The sequence below is a fragment of the Lissotriton helveticus genome, chromosome 7 (genome assembly GCF_964261635.1).
Source record: "Lissotriton helveticus chromosome 7, aLisHel1.1, whole genome shotgun sequence".
Lineage (NCBI taxonomy): Eukaryota > Metazoa > Chordata > Amphibia > Caudata > Salamandridae > Lissotriton > Lissotriton helveticus.
In genome coordinates, this window is record NC_136068.1 from 1,652,327,912 (window position 1) to 1,652,354,805 (window position 26,894).

General features: G+C 43.8%; 1 protein-coding gene across 1 annotated transcript in view; it reads left to right on the top strand.

The window, feature by feature from the left end:
* The window catches only part of LOC144769611 (uncharacterized), a 248,238-nt gene that overhangs the window by 8,999 nt on the left and 212,345 nt on the right, over positions 1-26,894 (top strand). Inside the window, exons 3-16 of the mRNA XM_078653774.1 lie at positions 121-254; positions 2,637-2,915; positions 3,965-4,102; positions 4,876-5,035; positions 6,900-7,309; positions 7,946-8,510; positions 8,886-9,484; positions 10,031-10,595; positions 11,120-11,718; positions 12,092-12,653; positions 18,213-18,412; positions 19,418-19,810; positions 23,281-23,567; positions 24,222-24,496. Of these exons, the coding sequence (XP_078509900.1) occupies positions 121-254; positions 2,637-2,915; positions 3,965-4,102; positions 4,876-5,035; positions 6,900-7,309; positions 7,946-8,510; positions 8,886-9,484; positions 10,031-10,595; positions 11,120-11,718; positions 12,092-12,653; positions 18,213-18,412; positions 19,418-19,810; positions 23,281-23,567; positions 24,222-24,496 (5,166 nt within the window). The remainder of the gene's footprint in view (positions 1-120; positions 255-2,636; positions 2,916-3,964; positions 4,103-4,875; positions 5,036-6,899; positions 7,310-7,945; positions 8,511-8,885; positions 9,485-10,030; positions 10,596-11,119; positions 11,719-12,091; positions 12,654-18,212; positions 18,413-19,417; positions 19,811-23,280; positions 23,568-24,221; positions 24,497-26,894) is intronic.

The following is a 26,894-nucleotide window of genomic DNA, read 5'->3' on the forward strand; positions in this document are numbered from 1 at the left end:
AGACCCCATTTCTAACAGTGTGCAAATAAAATCCATTGGAGAGTCCAATTTCTCTTAAGACTTTTTGAATAAAATATGGTTGATGCATGTTAATGATTATCACTAATGTTTTCATTCCAGGCAATCCCGTGATGTACCCATATGGACTGAATTTAGGAGATGTGTCTATGGGCAAAGTGGATGATGGCAGCACTATTGCACTCCCCATTACTGTGCCATTCCGCTTCTTCGACCAGACATACACAACTCTTATTGTAAGTCACAATGTAATGCAGATTACCCTATTGTATGTTCTGGAGGATCTGTGGATTTAAATCAAGCCTTTTATGCTAATGACTACTATTTAACAAAACGCAATGCACTTGCAAAAATAATGTGAGGAAATGCTTGAAGAAATCCAAATAGGTTGTAAATTCTCTAAGTGTGTATTATTCACCTGTATATCAACTTTATCCAAATGCCCCAAAAGAGATATTCTAGCACAGTCTGTAGGCCACATCCCCTCTGAATGGGAACAGAAGCAACTACAGATGTATCTTGACCTTTCTAGACCTCATCAGTGAGCGGCATCTCTCTGGTACATCAAGATATAATGCTTCTAGATATAGGAATGTATTTTATTTGAATGAAATAATCCTAACTCATTTCATGAAGTTACCAGTGAGCCGAACAGAACAATTCCAAAGGTAGAAAATTGGTTCAAGATGAAAAAGCGATGTTTGAACATCATACATGTTATTATCAGCAGTCAGTTATATGGAAGATGAATATAGCCTCAGAGTCCGCCGAAGCAGGTGTACTGGCCATTTAAGGCCATCTCCATTAGAGCCGGCTACGGAGGGCTCTAAGGCTATTAGAACATTCCATCCCTAGAGGGCTTAATGCTCTCATTTATAAAACAAAGGCCTTTTGGAGCCTGTGGTTATTAAAATGGGGCCTTTTTTTCACAGCTCTTGCTGTGAATAAACATTTGAATGTTGGAGCTCCGGTCTTCTTCTGGCCATTGGAAGCTTGGAGCACTACATTGTTTTTATTGCCGTTCCCAACATTCCAATGTTCTAATATAGCGTCAGAGCCCGCTGTAGTGGGTTCTACCGGCCATTAAAAGCCTGCTCCAGCGTTAAAGGCCCGAAACAAAGGCGAGGGCGTTTAACAAGGGATCGGGCCTTTAATGGCCCGTAGAGCCCATTGCAGAGGGCTCTAAGGCTATTAGAACATTCTGCTCTTGGAGGGCAGAATGTTCTAATTTGTAAAACAAAGGCCTCATGAAGCCCGAGGGGATTAAAATCCCCTCAAGTTCCATAAGGCCTTTTGTCCACAGCTCTTTCTGTCTACAAACTTTGAAAGCTCCGGGCTTCTATTGACCATTGGAAGCCCAGAGCACTCCATTGTTTCTAATGGAGCTCCCAACATTCCATTGTTCTAATATGTTTGCAGACATCACAAATGGATAATGTTAGTTGGCAGATAAACCGAAGATAGAGAGACCTTCCAGACCCAGGAAGCATTAGACCGAGCACAACAAAACCATCTTTTTGATTTCCTAGTTAGTGATTGTACACCTTTATAAAAGCTTTGCAGTGTGATCCAGCAGGACCACTAAGATCAGACAACATAGACACCAATTCCGAAAACATATAGCATGTAATATCTGTGGCACCAAGAGGCATTTGGGGCTCTGAATTTTACAAAATGATTCCCAGAATTTGCATAGGTGAATTTCTAGACTCATATTGGAAAAACAGTCAATATGGAGGATTTACCCCATCATAATTTTGTGGTTGGTGACATGAAAGAAGCAAAACAAAAAGAACACCCACTGGTGTGTACTTCAGAGACATTGTGTTGGGACATTCCCACCCTAGGAACTACTGTAAATTTGGAACCAAATAATCCTGAAAGTAGATATAATTCCAGTGTGACTCCTTAAGTACCAATCCCAGTTCATAAAACGGTGTATAGGAAGGAGTCTCTCTAGAAGAGAATATAAGAATTTCCCAATGGAGAAAAAAAACTTTAAATATGCAAATGAACCTTGTTGCATGACCTGAACAAACAGATTTTCAAACAAGTGAAAAATGTGCACTAAAACCCTTATTTCTCTTATTTTTATATAATGTTCATAAATTGTCTGGAGTATTGGGGAGATGTTTGCGAATAAGCAAAAGTAGGACATTTACGAGTTTTTGAGGCCATTGATTTTGGATTAGGCCCGACGGTAGACGTTACACGCAGCCAAACCATTTTGAAAAACTTTTAAAGACAATACAGCTTAACCTCAATATGAAAAATAATATCAACTCAAACTATTTGAATACGTGCAAACAGACATTTTTTAGCAGCCTTTTCAAGATATATGAGAAACCATGGCCGCGTCGATCAGTGCGCGGGGCACTGCAACAGTCAACCCTTTCTTTTCATCATTTACAAATTAGTTAATTGCTGTACCCTCAGGACATGTAAACATCAGTCAGTCAAAAGCTTCACCATTCACCGTTTCTATTGGATAGGGTGCCCTCATGTGGTGTAATTGTACAAGTACAAAGACTGGTAATGCGGCCGCACAGATGAGAATGTCATTTGGATTATAGTAAGTTTTTCAAGTGCTTTAATAAGACTCATAATTCTTTTCGCAGGTGAACACGAACGGGGTGGTGTCCTTCGGGGTGGCAGTCTCCCAGTACACCTCGGATCCTTTTCCTCTCTCCGACGGACGAGCTTTCGTGGCGCCATTCTGGGCAGATGTGGACATCCGCATTGCAGGAAGCGTGTTCTACCGAGAGTCCAGAAACGCCACTCTCCTGCAGCGAGCTTCGTCTGACGTCCACCGCTACTTTGACCTCTCATTCAATGCCACCTGGCTGTACATCGCCACGTGGGACAAGGTGGCATATTATGGCTCGACGTCTACAAAGGTAGCTACATATTGGTTCAGATATCGGTACGAATTTGAGAATGAGCCGGCACTGTATTGTGCTCACACACATGGCTCGGCAAAAGGTGTTTTCAAAGTAAGTGATACTGACACGAACAACAGCAGATCGCGTGACATCAGAAACGTTTTAAGGCAAAGTGGGCTCTAGCCCAGGGCCCCAGCATTTCAGGGGGCCCTTGATAGTCTCATCAACTGTCTACTTGAACCAGCTTTGTTCTGCAAACAGTCCTGATGACACGATCAGTGCTTGAAATAGAAAAAATACAAGTGCAGGTACTCCGACAGTACCGGCCCATTTAAAGCACCGGATACGATCTTTGAACACAGCTTATTTTAAAACCCGTTTTCTTTTAAAGTATTTTTAAGTCGTTACAGACATTTTGCAGAGAAGTGGTGTATTTATGTTGTTCAACACCATGCAACATCCATTAGATATTATTTTGAATCGAAACAGGACGTCACACATGAGAAATGTAAGGGGGTCAGAGAGATTATTTGCATTTATTAAAATACTGAAAACACACATCAGCCTCCCTGAATGTTGGATGCAAACACATTTAGAATTTGGACTTGTGTGCCAGTGCGAGTACCTAGCCAGAGAGGGCATGAAAAAAATGAAATTGGATCATACATTCAAAAGTGTTCCGACCCGGGACCCCGGCCAAAATCCCTAAAATGTCCCTCGTGTGAGATAGTGAAAATCAGCCTGCGCACAGTGTGATGTAGACCTTACACCATACATACGACCCAAACATACCGTGCCTCCATATGGTCATATATGTGCTGAAATACATTAATTAAAGCTCTACGTGCATCTTCAAAATAGGAAAAAAAATAGCAAGACCTGCAATTGAAAATAACTATTGTAAGGGTGATATAGACCCAGATGCGAGTCAGTACGTGCCAAACTCGCAAGTCATTCTGGGATTATGACAATGATACACCAGTGTTGTTTATGCGGGTAAGCATTGTGCATCTGCGCCCTGCTGTGACCTTTGTCTTTCTCACCACTTCTTGTCGTCATTACAGGTGAACACATTCCAGGCCGTACTCATCTCTAATGGTGTCATGGACTTTATTCTGCTGAACTATGACGTCATCGTCTGGACGACCGGCACTGCAAGTGGCGGGAGCCGAACTACTGGGTTAGGAGGCACACAGGCACAGGTACGCAGATTTGTCCAAGTGAACATTTGTTGACACTAATAAAAAACTTTGGAAGTGATTTACATTTAATCAGACTATTAAGGTGAATGTGGACGATAACCATATGGGACCATTCTTCATAAAGTGTCATGGGCACTTTGAGAGTCTCAAATTGGGCAAAGTGAAATTGCAAAGGTGCCCGAAGTCATGAAACCGAAAAGATGGGAGAGGTTTTCTGACTTTGCCTCCGCCTATTTATTCTGGAGCGGGTCTGATCTCTGCAGCTGTCTGTCTCATCCAGCAGGGCCGGGGCTTCAGGCTGCAAGGAATGTTGCTTCCCCGCTCTTACCCCGGGCTACAGAAGCTCTGTGGGGCAGTGCGGCAGCAGGGCAACACAACAGGCACTGCGGCGGAGCAGCCTCCCACCTCTCATTCCATGCTGCTGGAAGGCGCACCCTGGCACCTCAAGCCTCGGCCGCGAAGACAGATGACAAGTAAATGCGCACTCCTGCCCCTTGAGAGGCCGCAGGAACGCCCCGGTATTGTGCAGGACACTTTTCATATTTGTTCACCACCAATATATTAACTATATTTTTTTGTTGTTTGGTGTTTGAAACCTTATTAAATAGGACTAATACCGCTTAGTCACCCCCTCTCCCCCCGACTCAACCACCTTATTCATAGGAGTGATGGAAATGTTTTGGGAAATTCTCAATTACTAGCAGAGCAGGATTTAGCCATTGTATAAACCCCATGGACTTGTCCTGACCCATTGCTTTCCTCTCCCCCCACAGGCTGGCTTTAACAGTGGAGGCTCCTCTTACTACTTCAGTGTGCCAGGATCAAGGACAGCGGACATCTTGAACATTGCATCTACAAGTAATGTCAACACCCCGGGGGTGTGGGCGTTCCGAGTGGACACCTTCCAGAGTGCGGGCGGATGCGTGTATAATGGTGAGGCAGCTTTTATCAGTTTTGTCGAAGTGCTCTTTCCTTGCATACCACATAGCAGGGGACACTGGGTAGCATGCCCGTCACTTTACTAAGCATAGGGAATGTAGCAGTGCTTGGACGCCACCCAGTGGCAGCACCAAATCATTGCAAATCGCTTGAAAAACTATTTTTTTAAGTATATGTGGAGCGCCCCCGCAGGTAAATTTATATTTTGCCTAAGTACTTTAGTCTCAGTTCATTCGTGTTAGGATGGTGGAGCCATGTACCATAGTAAAAAAGCGGGGTTACATTTTGCAAGATTAGTTCCACTGTATGAATGTAGATACGAGTTTTTTATCAACCCAGATTGTAGCCCCAAAGCAGTGAAATGCTGTACCTTGGCTGGTGATAGAAATGATGGCTGAAACAAAGTATTCACGATGCTGGTAGAAAGAAGTGCATGTAAGGTGCATATCAAGGGGATGGAGGGAGTTTGTGTGGCACATGGTGGAACAAGGGAGTTTCCGTGGTGGAGGCAACTTTCTTCAACGGGTATTATGATAAGTGTAGGTGGCTTGTGTAGAGCAAGAAGACGGCTTTTACATGAGGGGATGGGGGATCAGGGAGTGGATAAAAACAGGATAAACAACAGGAGGAGGAATTACATTAAATGATAAAACTTCTCTAAATCCTGTTCTTGAGATCTTCTCACTCCAACATGCCACCCAATGGAATCTAATAGTTTTGCATTCGCCTCTTCAACCCCCTACACACATTCACAGGCTCACATGGACCCAATTCATAAATGTGGCATACATTTTGACCCCTATATGTTCCTGTGCATGGGTGTAAATTTACAACTTTGGGCTATTCTCAAAACGTTCTAGGAGTACGCCTGGAGAGATACGCCATTTTCATCTTTCCGGTCATACTCATGAGACAGTCACATGACTTACAATTGTTTACTAAGTATAGACCTTTCACCCGTTCTGTACTGGTATTTCCCCAGTGCCGAACTGTATGCGCAATTCCACTTTCTAGACAGGTTGCACCGCTATGCAAGTGTACATGTTTCCTCCTCCCCCCATTTTATTCTAAACTACTCGGTGGGGAAACCATTTTTCCCCATGGAGAAGCACCTCCACCTGCACCCCGATGAATTATGGAATGTTTTTTTCCCATACCATTCTGAAAAGAGTTTAACTCTCGACTTTGAGTTCCAGGGAGTTGAAAGGGTTCTAACAATTTTGTGAATGGCCACAAAATGACAATTTCGGTCTTTCACAAATTTTCAAGGCAAACCACTCTTTGCACTGTTCACTCGCCATCCACTGTGTGAGATTTATTCGTGTATGATACACAGGAGTACATGAATGTATAAAGCCTAGATCACTTTTTGTTAATACCCAGCAATGGTAAATCCAGCCATTTGTTAATGCAAAACTACTTTATTGATCAACAATTTCTTTGTGAATCTACTGCCTTCCTTAGTGAATGCATTACATGAATGAATATATACAGATATAAGGCCACGTACTGGATACTTTGCGGTATGCTCAGTGTACATTAATCGGTTGTATAACTAGGAAAGGCTTTGTGAATACAGAGGGGCTTATTTACAAGCCCCTTGCTGCGCCGCCGGTGCGTCTCTTTTAATATGGCAAAATGTGACGTACCGACGGCGCAAGGAGCTTGCAAATAAGCCCCGCAGTCTTCTGTTGGAAGTTTGACTTGTATTACAGAAAAGGTAATACAAAGCCAGATTTTGCAGAAGAGCGGCTCGGTGCCCTATTCACACAACGCATCAGGTCAGTTCTACTGAAATGTCAAACAGGACACAGAGACTTATTTATTGCTAATATGCCTCATACTCATTTTATTTCAGGGGCTTTCCTGAAAGCAGGCACAACCTTTTGGAACACCACCTTTTGCCAGTTCAAATGCCAGTGTCTAAACACCAGCATAATCACTTGTCAGAAACAACCCTGCGTGTCCTATGAAACCTGCAAGCCCGTAGCAAATTACTACAGCTGCCAGGCCACGGGCAAGAAGACCTGCCTGGCCTCCGGGGATCCTCACTTCACCTCGTTTGATGGGCGCTACTTCAATTTCCAGGGCACGTGCACCTATCTTCTCTCTCACTTGTGCCGCAACAGCTCCAACCTCACCTACTTCCGCGTCGAAGCCAAGAACGAGAATCGTGGGAATGCAGCAGTGGCGTGGGTCAAGCTTGTGCGCGTGGTGACATATGGCAATGAAATCGTCATGAGCAAAGGACTGAGTGGGCAAGTCTATGTAAGTCAAATCATTGTGACCATGAGAGCTACTAACACGTGTAATATACCCCACAGAACCTTTGTTCCACTTTCCAACTTAACTTTTGTTTGAAAAGTTTGCTGTTTTGTACTTTCCCATAATGCTGATTGGTTCATTCTGCACCTCAATCACCAGCTAACACCACACACTTGCTTCTACAAATATAACTAAGAGTCATTTTACGAAGAGAGTGTCAATCCAGCCTACTTGGCTGGGTTGGTGCCTCCTCGGCTCTCTTTCACTTGCAGACAGACAGACGTCTTCCCACTCCCATAGTCACTCACACCTGGGGTCGCAGCAGTGCTCGGACTGCCACCTAGGTTTCCCATTCTTCCAGCAGCAGCACACACCTGAACCACAGTCACGTGGCTCATGTCTGAAAGGTTATTATTCCTATGTGGCTTTTCCATAGACAACCCCAACGTGCAAGGGGAATGCTGTGCTGATTGAGATTTTTTTCTATGCAATTGACAGTTTTTCTCTGATGTGTTTGGAAAATCGATTGATCAGTCATCTATCCGGCCCATGTTTAATAGTGCGTAGAAGTGTCACTTAACTATCTAACGCTGCCTTCTTTCTTCAAGCTTCATTCAAATTATTTCTGTTCATTTTCAGCTAAATGGCATTAAGGTTCGTCTTCCAGTGACTCTTCTTGGTGGAAACCTAAAGGCTTATCAGACCGGCTTCTCCGTGGCCGTCAGCACAGACTTCGGCCTGGTTGTGACGTACGATGGCTTTTCCCACACAACAGTCACCCTTCTGCCCAACTACGCGAACTCCACCTGTGGCCTTTGTGGGAATTTGAACAGCAATTCTTCGGATGACTTCATGACCCCGAGTGGTACTCAGGCGTCCACGGAGGCGCTCTTTGGCAAGAGCTGGAAGGTGCCGGATAACGATGCTCTGTGTAGTGATGTCTATACGGAGCCCACATGCACCAGCCAAACCCAGACTCTGTACAATGCTAGCACCTCCTGCGGCTTGATGAGGCTCACCACAGGCGCCTTTGCGTCTTGTATTCCAGTTCTGTCTCCAGAGACCTTTGTGTCTGGCTGCATTTATGACCTCTGCGCCACTGGAGGGAATCAGTCCACCCTGTGCAATGCTTTGCAGGCTTACACTGAGCGATGCCAGTCACTAAACATCACAGTTGGGCAGTGGCGAAGCTCTGGATTTTGTGGTAAGTGATAACCAGATGCGTGAAACTGAGGTTCTTTAATTGCAAAAATGTCAACATTTTTAAATATATATCACTAACAATGGGCTTTTTGTGCCATGTTGGATATGAGCTGAGCTGGGATATGTGTTAGTTTTTTTTAGCAATTTCAGAATAAAACAAAACATTTTGTATTAAAAATGTGGCACAACCCACTGAAGGAGAATCTACTGTGTGATGCGTGTGTGTATATATGGACAACTGATCGGTTTAGTTTATTGTTTATTGTCGCAGTGAAATAAGTTGTTAAGTTCATTATTGCACTTCATGTGATGGGACTTGCTTATGTTGGCTTAGAGAAAAACATCTGCATCTTTCTGCATCCGTTTTATCTTACAGGAGCCTCCTGTCCTGCCAACAGTATGTACCAGACCTGTGGCACGGCTTGCCCATCCACCTGCTCCGATTCCACTTCCAATCTGTACTGCACCCTGCCATGCCGAGAAGGATGCTTCTGCAACAGCAGCTACATCTTGAGCGGTGGTGACTGTGTCCCTATCAACATGTGTGGCTGCAGAATGAATGGCCAGTACTACAACCTGGGGGATGTGGCCATTGTGACGGACACCTGCAGCCAGAAATGCACCTGCAGTGATGCAGCCCAGGACATGGTGTGTGAAGATTACGGCTGCAGTTCTCTGCAGGAATGCAAAGTTGTGGATGGTGTAAGAGGCTGCTACCCAGGACCCTATGGGATCTGTACTGCATCAGGGGATCCCCACTACAGCTCATTTGATGGACGCCTATTTGACTACCAAGGAACCTGTAAAACCACGCTCAGCAGGTATTGTGGAGCTGGTGGAAATCTGTCAGACTTTAGCATCCAGGTTGTTAACGAGCACCGGACATCCACCAGGGTGGCTTGGACACGATCTGTGGAAATCAGAGTCTATAGCGAGCTGATATCAATAGTTGTGGGTCAGAACAATAAAGTGCAGGTGAGGAGCTAACTCATACACTCTGTACACTGCCATGTGTTTTTATCTTTAGCAGAGGTTATTGGAAACAAATGTTCAGACTGGAATATAATTGAAGCTGTAAATTCATATGTGCATTAAAATGTATTAGGCACTCATTAAGACAAGTAACTCCAAATGGGAGCTTTACGGTGGCCCCTAGAGCAAGCTGATCTTATAATTTAAGAGCGAAGGTGTATGTGTTACATGAAACTCTTGAACCTCTTGTTGGGGCTGGCTGTATCAGACAGATGTATTGGTTAAGGAATACTGGTATTTGTTTAGAGATCAGATCCATTATTTCCGTTGAAGATGGCTGTGGTTGAGCACATACGTGTATTACAGCAAAAGAGGGAAATTAATTAATATAGTACGTTCTCAAGCATGGTGTGTGCAGATATGTTTCGGAAGACCGTTTTTTATCAGACCATGTTTGGTTGGGTCAGTGTGTGCTACAGTCAGGGAATGCTGTGATGTGAATGTCCAGATAGGCGCAGACTCAGATTTGCATGTTGTTTTTCGTTTCAGGTGAATGCATCACTGGTCAATCTCCCAGTTAATCTGCAGTCAGGGAGGATCCTGGTCGTCAAGAGCGGCTCCACAGCCAAACTGCAGACAGACTTTGGCCTCTCTGTGACCTATGACTGGAGCCAACGTGTGGTTGTCAAGGTTCCCGTGGCCTACTCGGGGCTTCTCTGTGGCCTCTGTGGTGACTTTGATGGCAACAAGAGTGATGATTTCAGGGCTCCCAACGGTACCTTGCTTACTAGTGCAGGAGCATTTGGGAACAGTTGGCAAGAGGGTGATTCTCTGTTCCTCTGCTTGGATACCAACAGCCAGCCACAGTGTAACCTGACTCTGCAAACTCAGTACAGATCCCTACAGTCATGTGGGATAATGGCTGATCCCACTGGGCCATTCAGGGGCTGCAATAGATTGGAGGATCCCAGCACCTACATAGACAATTGTGTCTATGATTTGTGTGCGACAGATGGTGATATACAGAATTTGTGTGACAGTCTTCAAAGTTACACACAGGAGTGCCAAAACCGTGGTCTCCCAGTTCTATCCTGGAGGAACCTGACAGGATGTGGTGAGTGCTGATTTACACCTTCTACATGATGCTCTCCTTCCTCTCTCATCATTGGCCCACTTTCATTGTTAAGATTAAATACCCATCAGAAAGGTCTCTCTGTACTCATGAAAACAAGCTTTATGAATCAGGCCGTATGTCTGGCAAATGCTTATATTTTAATTCAAATGCCACTATGTTCTGGAAACATATATAGCAAAAGAGGCCTTAATGCCACTAAGTGGTCCTGGAAGTCCATATTTTCTTCAGCTTGATACTTGCTCATACTATAAATGCAAGCATCCCAAGATGTAGAAGAGAATGAAAGGTAAGCTGGGGACGGTGGGGCATGCACACCAGAAAATGCAGCTTGGTGTATTGTTGGCAGCACAATATGAATAAAGCCCCACACAGACCAACATATTTATTAATTTGGGAGCAGAAGTAGGGTAGGATGAGTCTGCGGTTAAAGTTGCAATCCAGTATGCCCAGTCTAAAGGCTAGATGAATGTTTATTAAATGACCGAATTACTGTATTTTTACAGATCTCATCTGTCCTAGCAACAGCCACTACGAGCTCTGTGGGTCATCTTGTCCTTCGTCCTGTGCTGTTCCTAATTCTTCATCCAACTGCTCTACTCCGTGTGCAGAAGGATGCCAGTGTAACAGTGGCTTCATCCTCAGTGCTGATGAGTGTGTGCCCCAGAATCAGTGTGGCTGCACCTACAATAGCCTATATCTCAAGGCAGGCCAGACCTATCGACAAGGAAGCAATTGTCAGACATTGTGTAAATGTGATGGATCTACAGGAACAATCCAGTGCTCAAGCTCCCCCTGTGCATCCACTGAGGTCTGCACCAGCATTAAAGGGGTGTACGGTTGCTATGCTTTACCAGACGGTATCTGCCGGGCCTCTGGAGATCCTCACTACACCAGTTTTGATGGACAGAGATTTGATTTCCAAGGAACATGCATGTATGTCCTGTCTAAACTAAGAGGGACAACTGGTTCCCTCCCTTTCTTCAGAGTGGAGGTGAAAAATGAAAACTGGCAAGGTCTTCGTGTAGCTGTAACTACCGAGGTTTTTGTAACAGCATATAACACACTGATCCATCTCCAAAGTGGTAGACGGGGGATGGCGGAGGTAAGAATTTTGTTGTTTGCTATTGAACTGTTGTATTATGCTATCCATCTATCTATCTTTATTTATTTATTTTTTAGTGCAATTTTGTCTAGTGTGGCATGACCCTAAGGCATCAGAGTGCCCTGCTTGAGCACCAGATAACAATATACAAGATCCACCATGTTTGTTAGGCACAGGGACCAAAACATTTGCCCTTATGTATATTGAAATTTACATCCCACTGGGCATGTGTGGAATTTATCGACCCCTCAGTGTCACATAAGATATTTTTAAAATCTCACATACAAAACCAGAAATTTGTAAACTATAGTACTGTCTTGATCCTTTCAGTGGTGTATGCTAGAACTGAACCTTCTCTTTCGGCTTTCTTCAGGTGAATGGAACTGTTGTGAGTCTGCCAGCTAGCCTCAGTGGTGGAAGTATTATTATCTATCAAAGTGGATCCTATTCAGTCCTAAAAACAGACTTTGGTCTGCGGGTGAACTATGACATGGTCTACAGCGTCTTTGTTACCCTCCCTACTCGATATTGGGGGCAAGTTGAAGGACTTTGTGGGAACTTCAATGGCTTGACTTCTGATGACTTCACCATGCGCAATGGATCCATAGTTAAAAATGCCTTTGAGTTTGGAAAAAGCTGGATGTCAGATGGCAGTACAGGCTGTGACCATGGGTGCTCTGATTCCTGCCCTGTATGTGACCAAGATATGCTTAGTCAATCAAAATCTGCCTGTTGGATCATTCAGAACCCAAAAGGTCCTTTCTCATCCTGCCACTTGAAGGTGGACCCAGCTAATTACTTCTCTGACTGTGTCTATGACCACTGCCTCACCGGTGGGAACAGCACAGTCCTTTGCCAAGCCATCCAGGCCTACGTGGCTACCTGCCAGGCTTCAAACGCTAGCATCTCGAACTGGAGAAGTACTAACTTTTGTGGTGAGAACATTTCCTAATATTTTCTATGTATGTGTATTTATATTTTACAATACAAAAGATAGCTGACAGTAACGTTTTAATGATGTCTTTATTTCATAAAGGTCGTGACAGGGAAATTTAATCTTAGTAAATGTGGTATTAAGTTGTTACTGAGAAATCTAACCACATGAAGAATATGCAGTGTTTTGTAATCACCTGTTAGCTGTAAATAATAGCTTACATATCATAAATAACACCGGCTGCAATATGTTTGAAGCAAAATCCCCTAATAATAATAACATCAATGGAGTGATTCTTCATGAAGTGGAAAGTGTTGCCACGGAGAGAATGCAGACAATCCTTAAAAAGGTGCCAAAGCTATATATTGCCCTTGGATGAGACCTATCTACATGTGTTTGTCGATCTCAAATGTCCAAAATGTGTTTATGATAAGAAGAAGCAAATCCTTGTCTCTTCATTAAGACTCAACCTTTATGTTCTTAAGTGGTACATGCAAGATCATTTTCCCCCTCAAACAGAATAATAAATGTTGCACAAAATGATTATACAAGAAGTAAGTTTCTCCACATTTACGCATGTTCATCAGGAGACATGCCTCTAGAGAAATGTAGACATCCCCCTAGGAAACAGGACGACATATTTTATAGTCCAGTTTGTGAACTGTTCGAACATTGAGAAGCACATTAGAGTGTCCATAGACAAGCAGTATTAGGTACTATGTTTCTATACGTTTTTATTTAATCCTCCTATTATTGCTAAAGGGAAGCCAGTACTCGAGTTTGTGACATGGAATAACATCACAGATCCATCCTGCACCAAAAGATAAGTGCGTGTGGAGATTGACCTTAACACTCATACACAAATCCTCTCCTTTTCAGAGGCAAAGTTTGGACTGAATAAGCAATCGGTTTACTCTAATAACAACCCGCAAAGCATTATTTCCTAGGCTTATCTAAGTAATGATTGGATACCAATAACATCTTAACTTATTGGTGGAAGCTGTTAGTGTTCTGGGCTAATGTCTGAATCAACCTAAGAATAAATCTATATCAACGACATCTAGGAATGTTCATCACAATCCAGAGATCCATCTTATTATCATGACCTGAGTGGTATCGCATGATGGGGGTTATGTTCTTAGACTCACATTTATCATGACTTTAGGGAATTGGGTTACTGTTTGAGGGTGGTTAAACCCAACTCAAGCAGCAACAGGAGTCTCTGTCAGGGTGAAACATAAGCAACCCCCACATTAAACTGTGCTAAACCCTCTGGGAGCTTCGCACAAAGCAGCTAGGATTAACTTAGCGGCAATGTGTAAAGTATTTATGCAGGACTTCAAAGAGTAATAATTAAGAAACACAAGACAAGAAAAATCCTACATATATTTAGGAAAATATATAAAAATTGAATACGTTATTTGAAACCCAAATAACGAAAATCGATTCAGTAAAACTGGAGATATACAATTTTAAAGATTGAAGTGAAAATAGTGCAGAGAAACAAAAAGCACCAACTGTGGTTATCTGGTTGTGCCGGACCTGGACAAAGTCACAAGTTCAGGCCGACCGCGATGGAGCATGAGCCAGATACAGGGACTAAGTGAGGCCCACTGAACGAAGTATCAAAAGTCCTAGTTAAGAAGTATTGCAAGTTCCTGTGCCAAGGATACCTTGCCCAGCAGCAGTTCTGAGGAAGCTGCAGTGCTGCAATTAGTTGCGTTGTGCTTCCATCAGTTCTGCCCACAAGACCACAGCTGGGCTGCTAGAGCACTTTCAAGCCCACTTCCAAGGGTCGAAGAGATGTGTGGCTCCGCTTGGAGGGCAAGGCTCACAGCAGATGGAGTCCAGGCACTAGGTTTAAGGTGGTTGGAGCCTTTACTGTCTCTGAGGCTCTGGTCAGGAAGCCAGCCAACTAGTCCTTGGAGTCACTCTGGTGGTCCTGGGTTCATGATACAGGTCCAGTCCTTTTCACTCAGACAGCAGGATAGCAGTGCAGCAGGACCACAAAATAACAGTTATTTTTGCGGAGAAACACAACACTCATTCTGAGCCTCCCACAGGTCCAGAGGTCCACTGAAGAGCTGATTCTGAGGGTTCAGCACTTACACTTGATGCCAGCTTTAAAGTAGGAGATGATTCTGGAGGTCTCCGTCACCAGAGGTTTTTGGACTTTGCTGTCTCCCTGCCCTGGCCACAGCTTGTCTGGGTGTCTGGGGTCACAACAGACTAGTGTCAAACCCTTTATGAGTGTGCTCAGCAGAGGCTGTGTGATGTGCAAGTGTAGTAATTGGTGAGAGCTCCACCACCAACAAGTCAGAGATGGATGATCTTGCCAACACATAGGACACGATTGAAAAAGTTAAACGCAGATGTTTGGTCTAAACTTAAGCTTAGTCAGCTGGGCACAATAGCTTTTGTTTATAAACCCCTCACACACCAACCTGGTTGGTGTCATGCTTCATCATCGGGGTCCAACCAGGCAGCCGAATGCCGCCTGGTTGTGCTTCAACGCCTGACTACAGCGGAGCAGATGTGGTGCAGTAGTGTGATGTGGATGAAGGTGGGTAATAAAATGCACCTCTGGGAATCCTTGCCCAATATTTTATTAGTGGCAACCCAGGGTGTGAGATAAAAGTATGTGGTGCAACTACAAGTAGAAAAATTATGACTACTTAGTTGTCTAGGTGTTGGCGGTCTACATGTTTCAGTCCCAGGAGAAAAGTGTACGGGACTTTCGTCAGGACCAGGTAGTGAGTGGCAAAAAGAGGTGCCACGTGTGAATAATATCCAACACACGCGCTAATGTGTGTTGAAAACGGTTAAAAAGTGCAGTTTGTTCAACTTACATATACTGCAGTGAAGCGAGAAAAATCTTCGCTAGGGGTTATAGTCCAGAAGATCAGGACGAGGGGAGAGGTTCTCCCGTGTATTATTTGATAGTGAGGAGTCCTCTGCGTTAAACCTAGTCTGGTGCCCACGGCGTCGCTTCACTGCAGTATATGTAAGTTCAAAAAACTGGATTTTTTAACCTTTTTCCACACACCTTAGCGCGTGTGTTGGATATTATTCACACCTGGCACCACTTTTTGCCACTCACTACCTGGTCCTGACGAAAGTCCCGTACACTTTTCTCCTGGGACTGAAACATGTAGACCGCCAACACCTAGACAACTAAGTAGTCACAATTTTTCTACTTGTAGGTGCACCACATACTTTTATCTCACACTCTGGGCCGCCACTAATAAAATATTGGGCAAGGATTCCCAGAGGTGCATTTTATTACCCACCTTCACCCACATCACACTACTGCACCACACCTGCTCCGCTGTAGTCAGGCGTTGAAGCACAACCAGGCGGCATTCGGCTGCCTGGTTGGACCCCAATGATGAAGCATGACACCAACCAGGTTGATGTGTGAGGGGTTTATAAACAAAAGCTATTGTGCCCAGCTGACTAAGCTCAATTTACAAGTGACTTGGAATACCAACTAATATTCCACTACCTCCACACAGTGGGCCAGTCCAATTTGTTTTCACAATTACATATCTGGGGATGGGACTCGCCCCTCAAAACCCTCGCTCTCTCCATTGATTAGCCTATCCTGGTCTAAACTTAAACCAAACGCCTACGTTTACGACTTTCGTAATTGACAAAGGGCATTTACGAGTACTATCTTTAAGTCCGCACATGAGGTTCAGATCCGACCAGAGTGCAGACATAAAGATAGTACTTGTAAATGCCCATTGTGAATTCTCAGATTTGTAAATTTAGATGTGTGCTCTAAGTTTAGACCAAACTTCTAAGTTTACCTTTGTAAATCGGGCCCCACACCCCCCTTTGTCCCACTGTCTGGAAGCAGTACACAAAGACCAACTACCAGTTACACTCAGTCATGTGACACATGATACAGGCTGCAGACACAAAAAGGTTGGAAAAGAAAAGGCCAACTTTCTAAAAGTGTCATTTTCAGAGGTGTGACTTAAAATCTGACTTTACCATTAAAGAGAGTTTTACATGCCAATACTTTTGACATCAAACTTGATATTCCTATCTGCTCCCAATTGAAAATTATCACTTAATAAATGTAATAATGTAACCCAATGTTATCCTATGGGAGAGTAGTAAAAACAAATTTAGGAGCTTTTCACCACCAGGATATGTACAAACTAAAAATACATTTTCAGCTTTTTTAAATGCACTGCATCCTTCCCTATGGGCTGTTTTGGGCCTACCCTAGGTGTGACATATATTCAAAGGACGGTTTAGGCCTGGGAAAAAGGTTTATTTTCCCAGGTCAAAATGGCAGTTTAAATTGCACACACAGGCTGCAATGGCATGCATGAGACATATTTAAAAGGCTACTTAAGTGGGTGACACAATCAGTGCTGCAGTTCCACTAGTATCATTTATTTTACAGGCCCTGGGTACATGTAGTACAATTTCAGTAGGGACTTATAAAAAAATTAAATGTGCCAATTGGGCGTAGGCCAATTTTACCATGTTTAAAGGAGAGAGCAGAAGCACTTTAGCACTGGTTAGCAGTGGTAATGTGCTGAGTCCTAAAAGCCAAACAGGGGGTGAAGGAGAAAGGTTTGGAGATAAACCTGCAGAAGTTTGGGGCTGAATCTGCAAAGATGGCCAAGAGCAACAATAACCCAGTACCTTTCAGGGCACTCCTGCATGAGAAATCTTAAAAGTGATGTGATTCGATTATGCATAAACTGACTGTACAGATACTCATAAAGCATATACATGACACTACGAACACTCATTGATGAGAAAAAGGGCATCATGAGTTGTAAAAAATACTTGGTGAAACTGCACACACATTGTGCCTCTGCAAGGCAAAACATAAAAGGCATATTCTACAGTATCAATTTTTTTTAAAGAAAATTAAGTCTGCATACCTCATGTGCATGCGCAATTGAAAGCTGGCTATTTTGAACATTTCCATTTAGCAGAGGCAGAATGAGTTCCATGATTCTCAATGAATTCCATCAGACATGCGAATCTAATTAACACCCTCATGACGGTATTGAGATGTTTCAGCAGTCAGCGATTAAATACTGGAATTACAGTGATATTACATGTACAGGACAATGCTACAAACATATTTGTGCAATGTAGCAGTGATATTGCCACCCCTTCGAAAAATACAAATATCAGATAATACACTTATTAATAAAAGATATGTTGTGATATAGAACAAGTTGAAATGCTGTGATTTATTGGCATAAGTCCTGGAAGAAAATGGACATCAAGTGTACATTGAAAGCAGCACGTTAGGAAGTACAATCACAGAGAGTTCAATTGATTGACAGATAATCCAGCTATAACATCACGTGCCTATGTTCTCTCTCAAGGATAGTATTTTGATTTTAAAATACATTTCTTATTTTCCTAGAAGTTAACCCGCAGATGTTTGGATAAATATCAGCATGATATCTTATCAAGAGACTTCCATTTAGTTGTTTCCAATTGCAGTTGTAATGGCTATTGCGTGCGTACTGTCATGGTTGTGTTGAAGTAATTCTCGTTATGCTTTTATCGTTTCTAGCCATGCAGTGCCCAGTGAATAGTCAATACACACTTTGTGGGAAGCACTGTCAAGATTTGTGTGCGAGTTCTATGGTGATGCCCAAGTGTGATGCTACCTGCATTGAGGGTTGCGTCTGCAACAGCGGGTTCAAGAGAAGTGGAGATGTTTGTGTCCAAGAATCACAGTGTGGATGTTCTTATAATGGATTATACTACAATGTGAGTAGTTCTACTATATACCATCTCTATTTAGAGTGCAAAATATTATATAATTGAGTGTGTACCGCCTCTGTAAATGCAATCATCTCATCACAGTTCCTTCTTACTCAAAAATGTCTGCATCTACCGAAGGGAAGTAAGGATGCATACAGTTTATCAGTGTTTGATAATCGAGCAGCCAGGCAGTGGCAACTCCAGACAATGTTAGGGGAGGGCATACTCATACATAGCCACTGTAGCCCTGTTGCTCCTGGTACCACTGCCCCTGGACACTTCTACTCCAGCATTGTCAACACAGGTAGGTTATGAAGGTACACTGCTGTTCCCTGGTCAATTTGCTCAGAACAGGAATCAAAAACAGTACTAGATAGAAATTTGGAACAGATATGTATATATTGTCCATGTTTATTTGTGAGCAGCACATCCAGTTCTGGTTTATATTGTGTATCTTGGGGAACATCTTTCTCCTTTTATGACAGGACAAAGCGGAACTACAATCCTTAATGCAAGCATAGAAAACAGTACTACGTGAAAAGTCTAACCAAGAACCCTAGAATTACCTTATGTAATTACCCCAAACTCTAAATTATAGGATATTTTTGGCCGATTTACAAATGCACAACTTCAGTCCATGACCTGTGGCATCGAAATGTTATTGTTACACCCTAGCCCCATACACTGTTTAGCTCCCATCGCCTAAAACATTTATTGTACCAAGACAAAATTATAAAGTTTATGTACTTCATTTCAAAAATATATTTTAATACTTTTAAAATGTTGACCTACTTTGTTAAAAGGGTAAAATAGTTAGACAATGTTTGCAATGTATGTTTTCAGTGGCAGTTTGTTGTGAAAGTAGCTCTTTGACTTTTTGTAACTACCACAGTGAATATTGTTGACATTTTGAGGCTATTAAGATTGTAAATTAATTTATATCAGTCACAAGAGTGACTGTATTTTTCTTTTTCATATCTTTTCATGGTTCTCTTCATCTCTGTCTCACAGGTTGGTGACCTAGTTTGGCTTCCAGGGTGCTCCCAAAGGTGTCGGTGCAGCTCTTCAGGCCGCTTCACCTGCGTCAATAGCAGCTGTACAAAGGGTCAGGAATGTGCTGTGAAGGATGGAAAGCTTGGTTGCCAGATGCCCGGGGCAATCTGCACAGTCACCGGAGATCCCCACTACCATTCGTTTGACAAGGCGGTGGCCAATTTCATGGGAACCTGCGCCTACGAGATCAGCCAGGGGTCTGATTCCTCCTCAGGAGTCTCCTTTCGGGTGGTGGCAGAGAACAGGCGTTACCAGAACCCCAAAGTGTCCTTTGTATATCGGGTCACCATTTGGTTCAACAGTACGGAGAGGAATGTGAAGTTGATCTTCGAACAAGGGAAAGCTCCTCTGGTGAGACATGTATTTGTGTAATGGAGGTCCATGTACATCATATCTATTGCTGGCATTTCTGATTTCGCTTATCTCATGTTCCAATGTATTTTCCAGAGTTTACCTAACCTTCACTCCTTTATTGACCTCTCTTCGAGTTCAGAACATATTTCTATTAGCTAACAACAGCAATTTGGAACTTTCATCTGGCTTATAGATCCACAATACAGTAGTGAAGTCCTACTTGTATAACGTGCAACTGATTAACAAAACCATTTCTGAACATGAAGGTGTCGACTTTATCGAAAGCTGTGCTAGAATCGATAAAACAGAAAAATAGTGGGGGCATTTTCTTCTTTCCTGACTGGGATGATAGATGAGCTAACGCCAGCATGTTGTCCAGGGTTGATGACTGTGACCTAAAACCTGACTGAAAAAAGGGGATGATGCCTTTTTCTTCAGACCGGGACTCCAGATCCTTCAAAAGGAGGTGGGCATGTGCCTTGGCTTCAAGGTCAAGAAGGGCAATAATTTGATGGCTTTGAACAATCACCTTTTTTAAAGCCGGGGGCCAGTATAGAACCCCTCCAGGAGTCTGGTGTCTAGGCTGTGGAGAAGATCTGGTTATAGAGAGGAGTTAAAATTGCTGCCTTAAAATTTGGGGCGGTTTTGAAAACAGGGGCAGGTATCTCGTTGGTCCCCGGAGATCCATCATTCCTCATGGTCTTGAGGGTCTTAAAGACCAAAGCAGGATTTATCAGGCCTGGCTTCACGTAGTGCTACTCTGCCCTGGCACTCTGTTCAGTGGGGGTGTTGCCAAGAATGGCTATTGTTCTCCAGACTTTATATTCTTTGGCTGGTTTTGTCCCTCCCAGCGGATGGATTCTTCTGAGCTACCTTTGTTTGATGACTCACGTGCATATAATTGCTTCACATAATTTAGCCAGTCTTGCTCCGCTACTCCATTTTCTCTTGTTGGCCCTCAACTACTCAGCTGCTTGATATGCCTCCACAGTCCAGATAGGTTATTTTCCTTAAGCAGAGAGAAAACTTTAAGCCATTCCCTCTCTGTATGGACTTTTCTGTGCTCCCACAATTTTTGTTTTAAGGCAGACCTCAGTGTTGCGACCGATGGACCCACCATTGATCTGCTCCCTCTTTTTTTTATTGGCAGAGCCTTGCGCAGGGCTCATTTGCCTTCAAGTATAACTTTTGTTAAACATATGGTTCCTGCTGTTGGTGGCCCTTCGGGGCTGAAGCGTTTTGGCTGGGGGTTTCCCAGCTTCGATTGGAGGTCCTCTACGACAGTCTTCCAGTCCTTTATAGATGATCGGTGCATTAATGGAGTACCTTCCTGTTTCTGATCCAACCAAATTTGCAACTTCTTGCAAATATTTTCTGACCATTTAATCCTCCTCAAGACTTTGTGTTTTTTTCCACTCTCGAATCTCCATTGGCTTGAAAGATGGTGGCTGTCGGTACTTCCAGCTGAATCACTGCTCTTATTGGCCTGTGATCGCTTTCCGTCCTATCCTTGACTTAGAAGTCTTTTAAGTCTGGCCGCGATTACTTCACTGACTATATATAGTTGATTCTTGAGATATCACAGAACGTTGGTTGTGGCTGCCAGGATGTCACTTGTGCTTCTTCAGAGCATGAGTTGTAGACAACTTGTGGTTTTTGGGGAGATTGTGGAGTGGTTCTGCCCGGCCCATCCCCCGTGAAGGGGAATTTGCTTTATCGAGATCTTTTAGGTTAAAGTCCCCAGCTAGGATTACCTGGTAGGATTTATGTTTATCTAAAAGATCATCTAGTTTTCATGACACCGCCTCCATAAAGTCTTTCATAATAGACTGTGCTGGGTTGATATAGCAGTTTATTATCAGAAGGTGACGTGGATGAGAGTTGAGATTCAAACTTCAAATCTGCAGTGCTTGTAACCCGGATGTAGTCAGTTTAGTATCTATGGCCACCAGGTTGCTGGCACGTTTTATAAAAATTGATAGACCACCCTGCAAGTGGAGTACTGGTCAGAGCCCAAGTCTCTTGAAAGCACAATATATCTCTATTTCCTAGAAACTGTTTCATGTCTTCATTTCCTATGATTTTAATGATCCCTGCAATATTCCATGAACTTATGGTTAGTTGCTGCTTGGGTGGGATTGCTCCCCTGGCCTTCGCACTGCCCGGCCTGGGGCCCAAGCTGTTAGGAATAGTACTGCCACCTTCTTGGAGTTCCGGTTTGATCCAGAGCATGGGGACTTGTGTAGATGGCCCAATGAAGATTTCAACAGGAAATCCTGATGCCCATAGTGTCCTTGTAGCCCATTCAGCTGCTGCTGTGAGTCCCTAGGTTGTTTGTCCTGTGCAGGACTGACCAGGGGCTCTTGCCCCAACTGTTTGATGCTAGGACATGTGGATATTTTACATGTGGCAAGGTCTGGATGTCTATGCCCCACTCCCCTAGTTGTGCTGATTTATTCAGAACGGCTTGTCATTGTTCCTTTTGCTTCATACCCACCACTGTGGATTTGCCATGGGTATCCCCCTGGATGCTCAAGAATCTCACCCATTCCAGGTACCCTGTTTGTATCTGGTCCAGGGTGGCAGGATGTTTAAAGAGGCAGAGGATGTTACTCTGGTTCAGAATGTTGTTGTGCCTGAGGTTTGAACCACTTTTCCTGTTCCTGATATGTGCACTGCCGAGCTTGATGCCGAACTTATACTTGCTTGTTGACTTGAGATATTTCCTGCTTGTTGACTCGAGATATTTCCAGCTTGGGGCCTGATTCTCAGTCCTTATTTGTTCGCGGTGACGGCCTGCATCTCAAAGCTTGGTTGGGGTTGTGTAAAGCCGTCCTGCTGCAGTGATGTAATGGCCATCAATGCCTACCTTTTCATTTTTTAAGAGCAGGCAGTGATCCCTGCTCTTAAAAAATTTAGACATTCACATTCACAGAGGGGAAGAGACCCGTTAGGGTTTGCGTTTGCAAATGGGTTACTACCTCCTTCACTGAGTCAGTAAAATATGAATGTTTGTGACTGCATTCCTGTCGCAAAACATTCATGCATGCCCCTGCGACTTAGTATTAGGAAGGGATGTCCTTGGCATGCCCCTTCCTAATACTGACTCGCAAAACTCGCAAATCCTATTTTGCGAGTCCGTAATAGGTTACCAATTCGCAAAATAGGGTTGGTACATGCTGCAAGCCATTTTAGCGGTCACAAGCGGCTTGATTCTCCATTTGAAACTGCTAAAAACAGTCAGATATCTGACCCTGAATTCCTTGCTTTGACTTCATATTTTTCCCCTTTATTAAAGAGGCTGTAAAGCACTCAAAAGCTAGGTTTGCAATGCTCCGACGTTTTAATCATTAGGGTGTGTGTGAGTGTGTGAGCGAATGTGTATACATGTGTGTGTGCATTTGTTGGAAGCATGTGTGTACTCTGAAAAAGAGGCACAATGAATGACTCCCTTTTATGTCTTTTAGGTTAATGGTGTCAAAACTAAACTCCCGGTCAGTCTAGGATCCATCTGCAATTTGACAGCAAGTATGAGCACAATCTCTGTGGTAACCCCCTTTGGAGTCCGTATTCAATACAACGGAGTCAACACTTTAATGGTGCAAGTCGGGCCACAGTACCAAAACCAACTGCGGGGTATGTGCGGCAACTACAACGGAGATGGCAGAGATGACAAGTTGAAGCCTGATGGAACCATGGCAAGGAATGACACAGAGTTTGGGAATTCCTGGAGAGCAGATATCAGTGCCCCTGGGTAAATAGAGAAACACAGACAATGATGGTAGATAAAGAATACATGACCCATGATATCTCATGTTTGCATGGCTGGATTCACATAAGCTAGCCTAACATTTAAAATATTTATATGCCTGTACCTGTAGTACATCTTAATTCCTTTACCCTTAGAACCTCCTTGCTTGTGAATGCTGATTTTATTTTACAACATATTTTGATTGTAAGCCATTAATTGTATTTAAAATACAAACTGTCCTATAAGCAACCTCCATGATTATGCTACACAATGAACAGTTAAATACCATAAACCTTTACCTAAATCGTTTTTTTTCCAATACCCACAACATCTCATACTACGCAATTTCTCGAATATTCAGTTTAATTCACTGATTAGATTTCCTTCAAATAACCATTTAATATTTTTGTTTATGAAGCTTCAAGGATTCTTCAGCAACAACAGTCTAAGTAGCCTACTACAGACTGACCTCAGCGGAAAGGTTTACATATATACAAGAATAGGAAGCATGTTAATGACATTACATGCAAGCCAATGATAGAGACATCAAAATGCTTCTAGATGATTATCACTGAGTCAATATTATTATATGTTGTAGCAGATGCCAAAACAAATATCTTTATACATTTTCAGTCAATTTCTATTCTTTGCTTTCAGTTGTGTGGCTGATACTGGTTTGATCAGCACTAACCAAACCTGCACTAATTTGGGAGCCATTCAAGGCCAGTGTGGTATCATCACTCGCCCATCGGGCCCCTTTGATGAGTGCTACTGGTATGAGAATGCGGATCCATTCTATGAATCATGTGTGTATGATCTCTGCTTCTACGGTACCAACAAGGGGATGCTCTGCACAGCTGTTCAAGCATATGAGGCGATCTGTAATCTTCACAGCTTGGTGATTCCTGATTGGAGGTCCGAGCTGCAATGTGGTAAGTCAGGAGTGTCCCTTAACTTCTTTAATTGCTTGTGATGTCTAATTCATCTACTTGTATAATGTAGGTGAGGAAAAATGTGCTATCTGGGTTAGTGGCCTAGTATTGCTTCACCTTGTATGCCCCTGGTAGTCTCACTCCTGATCTTTTAGAGCTGTTTGATTATAAAGGCTTCTATTTGTGACAATTGACGCAGAAGTTGTCACCCCGGTTAGTTCAGGCCCTTAAAGAATAAATATGTCTTTGGCTCATAATCCTCCGTTTATAGTGTGGACCTGTCCTGTAAGAAGTTTTCTGTATCTGGCGATGAGTGGAAGAAACAGACTTGCATATGTTTTGAGGCTTCAACTTCACTACTGCTGCCAATATTTTGTGTTTTGCTTCTCAGCACGCACATATTACTTTGTGCTGTACTATACAGTCTCACTCATTGGATAGATTGTAAGGCACTGAACTGTGGTGGGTCACTCATTATGTGCATTTTTTTTAAATATAACAAAGTGCAAGGTCAGTTCAGTGACACTGCTCACAAACCATCAGTACACTGCTACACTGGTGTGTGTCTCTTTTTTTTTTTTTTTTTTTTTTTAGGTTCTTATAGAGCGCGTAGTCACCCTCGAGTATCCCAGCGCTGAAACCTCGGACTCCTAAGGGAAGGGGCAGGGAGAAACTACAGAAGTGTCAGGGGAAAAGGAGGGTTTTGAGGGTTTTCCTGAATCGTAGGAGGTTTGGTTCAGCTCTGAGACTCGGGGGGAGCGCATTCCATTTTTTGGCTGTGTTAACTGAGAAGCGGCGGCCGCCTATGCGGGCCTTCTTCACCCTGGGGACAATGATAAGGTTTCCCAGTTCTGATCGGAGCGCTCTCGTCGGTTTGTATGGAGTGATCCAATTTTCCAGAATAGGGGGGCCGGCATTGTGCAGAACCTTGTGGGCTAGGCACAAGGCCTTGAAAGCGACTCTTTCCCTCACGGGGAGCCAATGAAGTTTCTTCAGAGCTGGTTTGGCTGAAGTTCTTGCTGGGGTGTTGGTGAGTAGGCGAGCTGCGGCGTTCTGGGTCTTTTGCAGTATTTGGAAAGTGGCTTCCGGTGCTCCAAGGTATATGGCGTTACTATAATCTAGCCTGGATAGAACTAAACCTTGGATCAGCAGTAAGCGGGACTGGGGTGGTAGTAAAGGGAGCACTTTTCTGCATGATCTAAGTAGGCCATAGCAGATGCCAGATGTTTTCCTGGCCTGTGTCCTGAAGGAGAGATCTGTCTCCAGCCATACTCCCAGACTCTTGACCTCTGTTTTGGGAGTAGGTGGTTCACCCATACAGGCGGGCCAGAGGTTTGAGGGGAGGCTCCTTGTTTTGTGGCCTAGGAGGAGGATCTCTGTCTTTGACCCATTTAGTTTGAGGTCAGAGTCACTCATCCATTGATGGACGTTGGAGAGGCAGTATCGTAGATTGGAGGGCTCTAGCTTGGGGTGGGAGAGTGTCACCACCAGCTGGGTGTCGTCAGCGTAGCTGACGATGGTGACTCCGAATGGTGAAACCAGCTCCTCCAGTGGGGCCATGTACACGTTAAAAAGTGTGGGGCTCAATGAAGAGCCCTGAGGCACTCCACACCGGAGGGAGATAGAGGGGGAGCGGCTTTCTCCTTCCCAAACCTGGAAGGAGCGCCGGGAGAGAAAGGATGTGAGCCATTTCAGCGCGCTGTCTTTCACGCCGATGTTATCCAGGCGCTGGGTTAGGACCTGGTGGCTGACAGTGTCGAATGCGGCGCTAAGGTCTAGGAGGACCACTGCCACTGATCCTCCTGTGTCGATGATTTCTCTTGCCCTCTCTACGGCAGCAAGGAGGGCGGTGTCGGTGCCCTGGCCTGGTCTAAAGCCTGTCTGGGAGCTTTTGAGGAGATGGTTTGCTTCTAGAAAATGAGATAGCCTTTTATTTGCCAGCTTCTCCGCGACCTTGCCTATCCAAGGGAGGAGCGAGATGGGTCTATAGTTGGAGAGGTCCGTGGGGTCTAGTGAAGGCTTCTTGAGTAGTCCTTTGACGACAGCCTCCTTCCAGCTTTGTGGGACTTCTCCTTGGACAAGCGAGATGTTGATGAGGGCAGTAAGTTTCGCTATAATGGTCCGAGTGATGCCATCACTGGCTCTAGTCTTGTAGAAACCCTCGTGCATGCCATCTCTGCGATGTCGTCACACTGTGCAATGGTGTGCACCTTCACGTGATGCCGTGAGTCCTTCAAATGTTGAAGTCATGCACTACATGCCTAATATTCTACTTGTTCAAGTCACCAAGACAGCACCACCTCAAGCCTTTGTATAGTGATTATCCATTGACTCTAAAAGTGATTCTGCTTGAAGCACAAGTTTCCGATGGATGTTTCTGGTGTATTGTATCAGCACA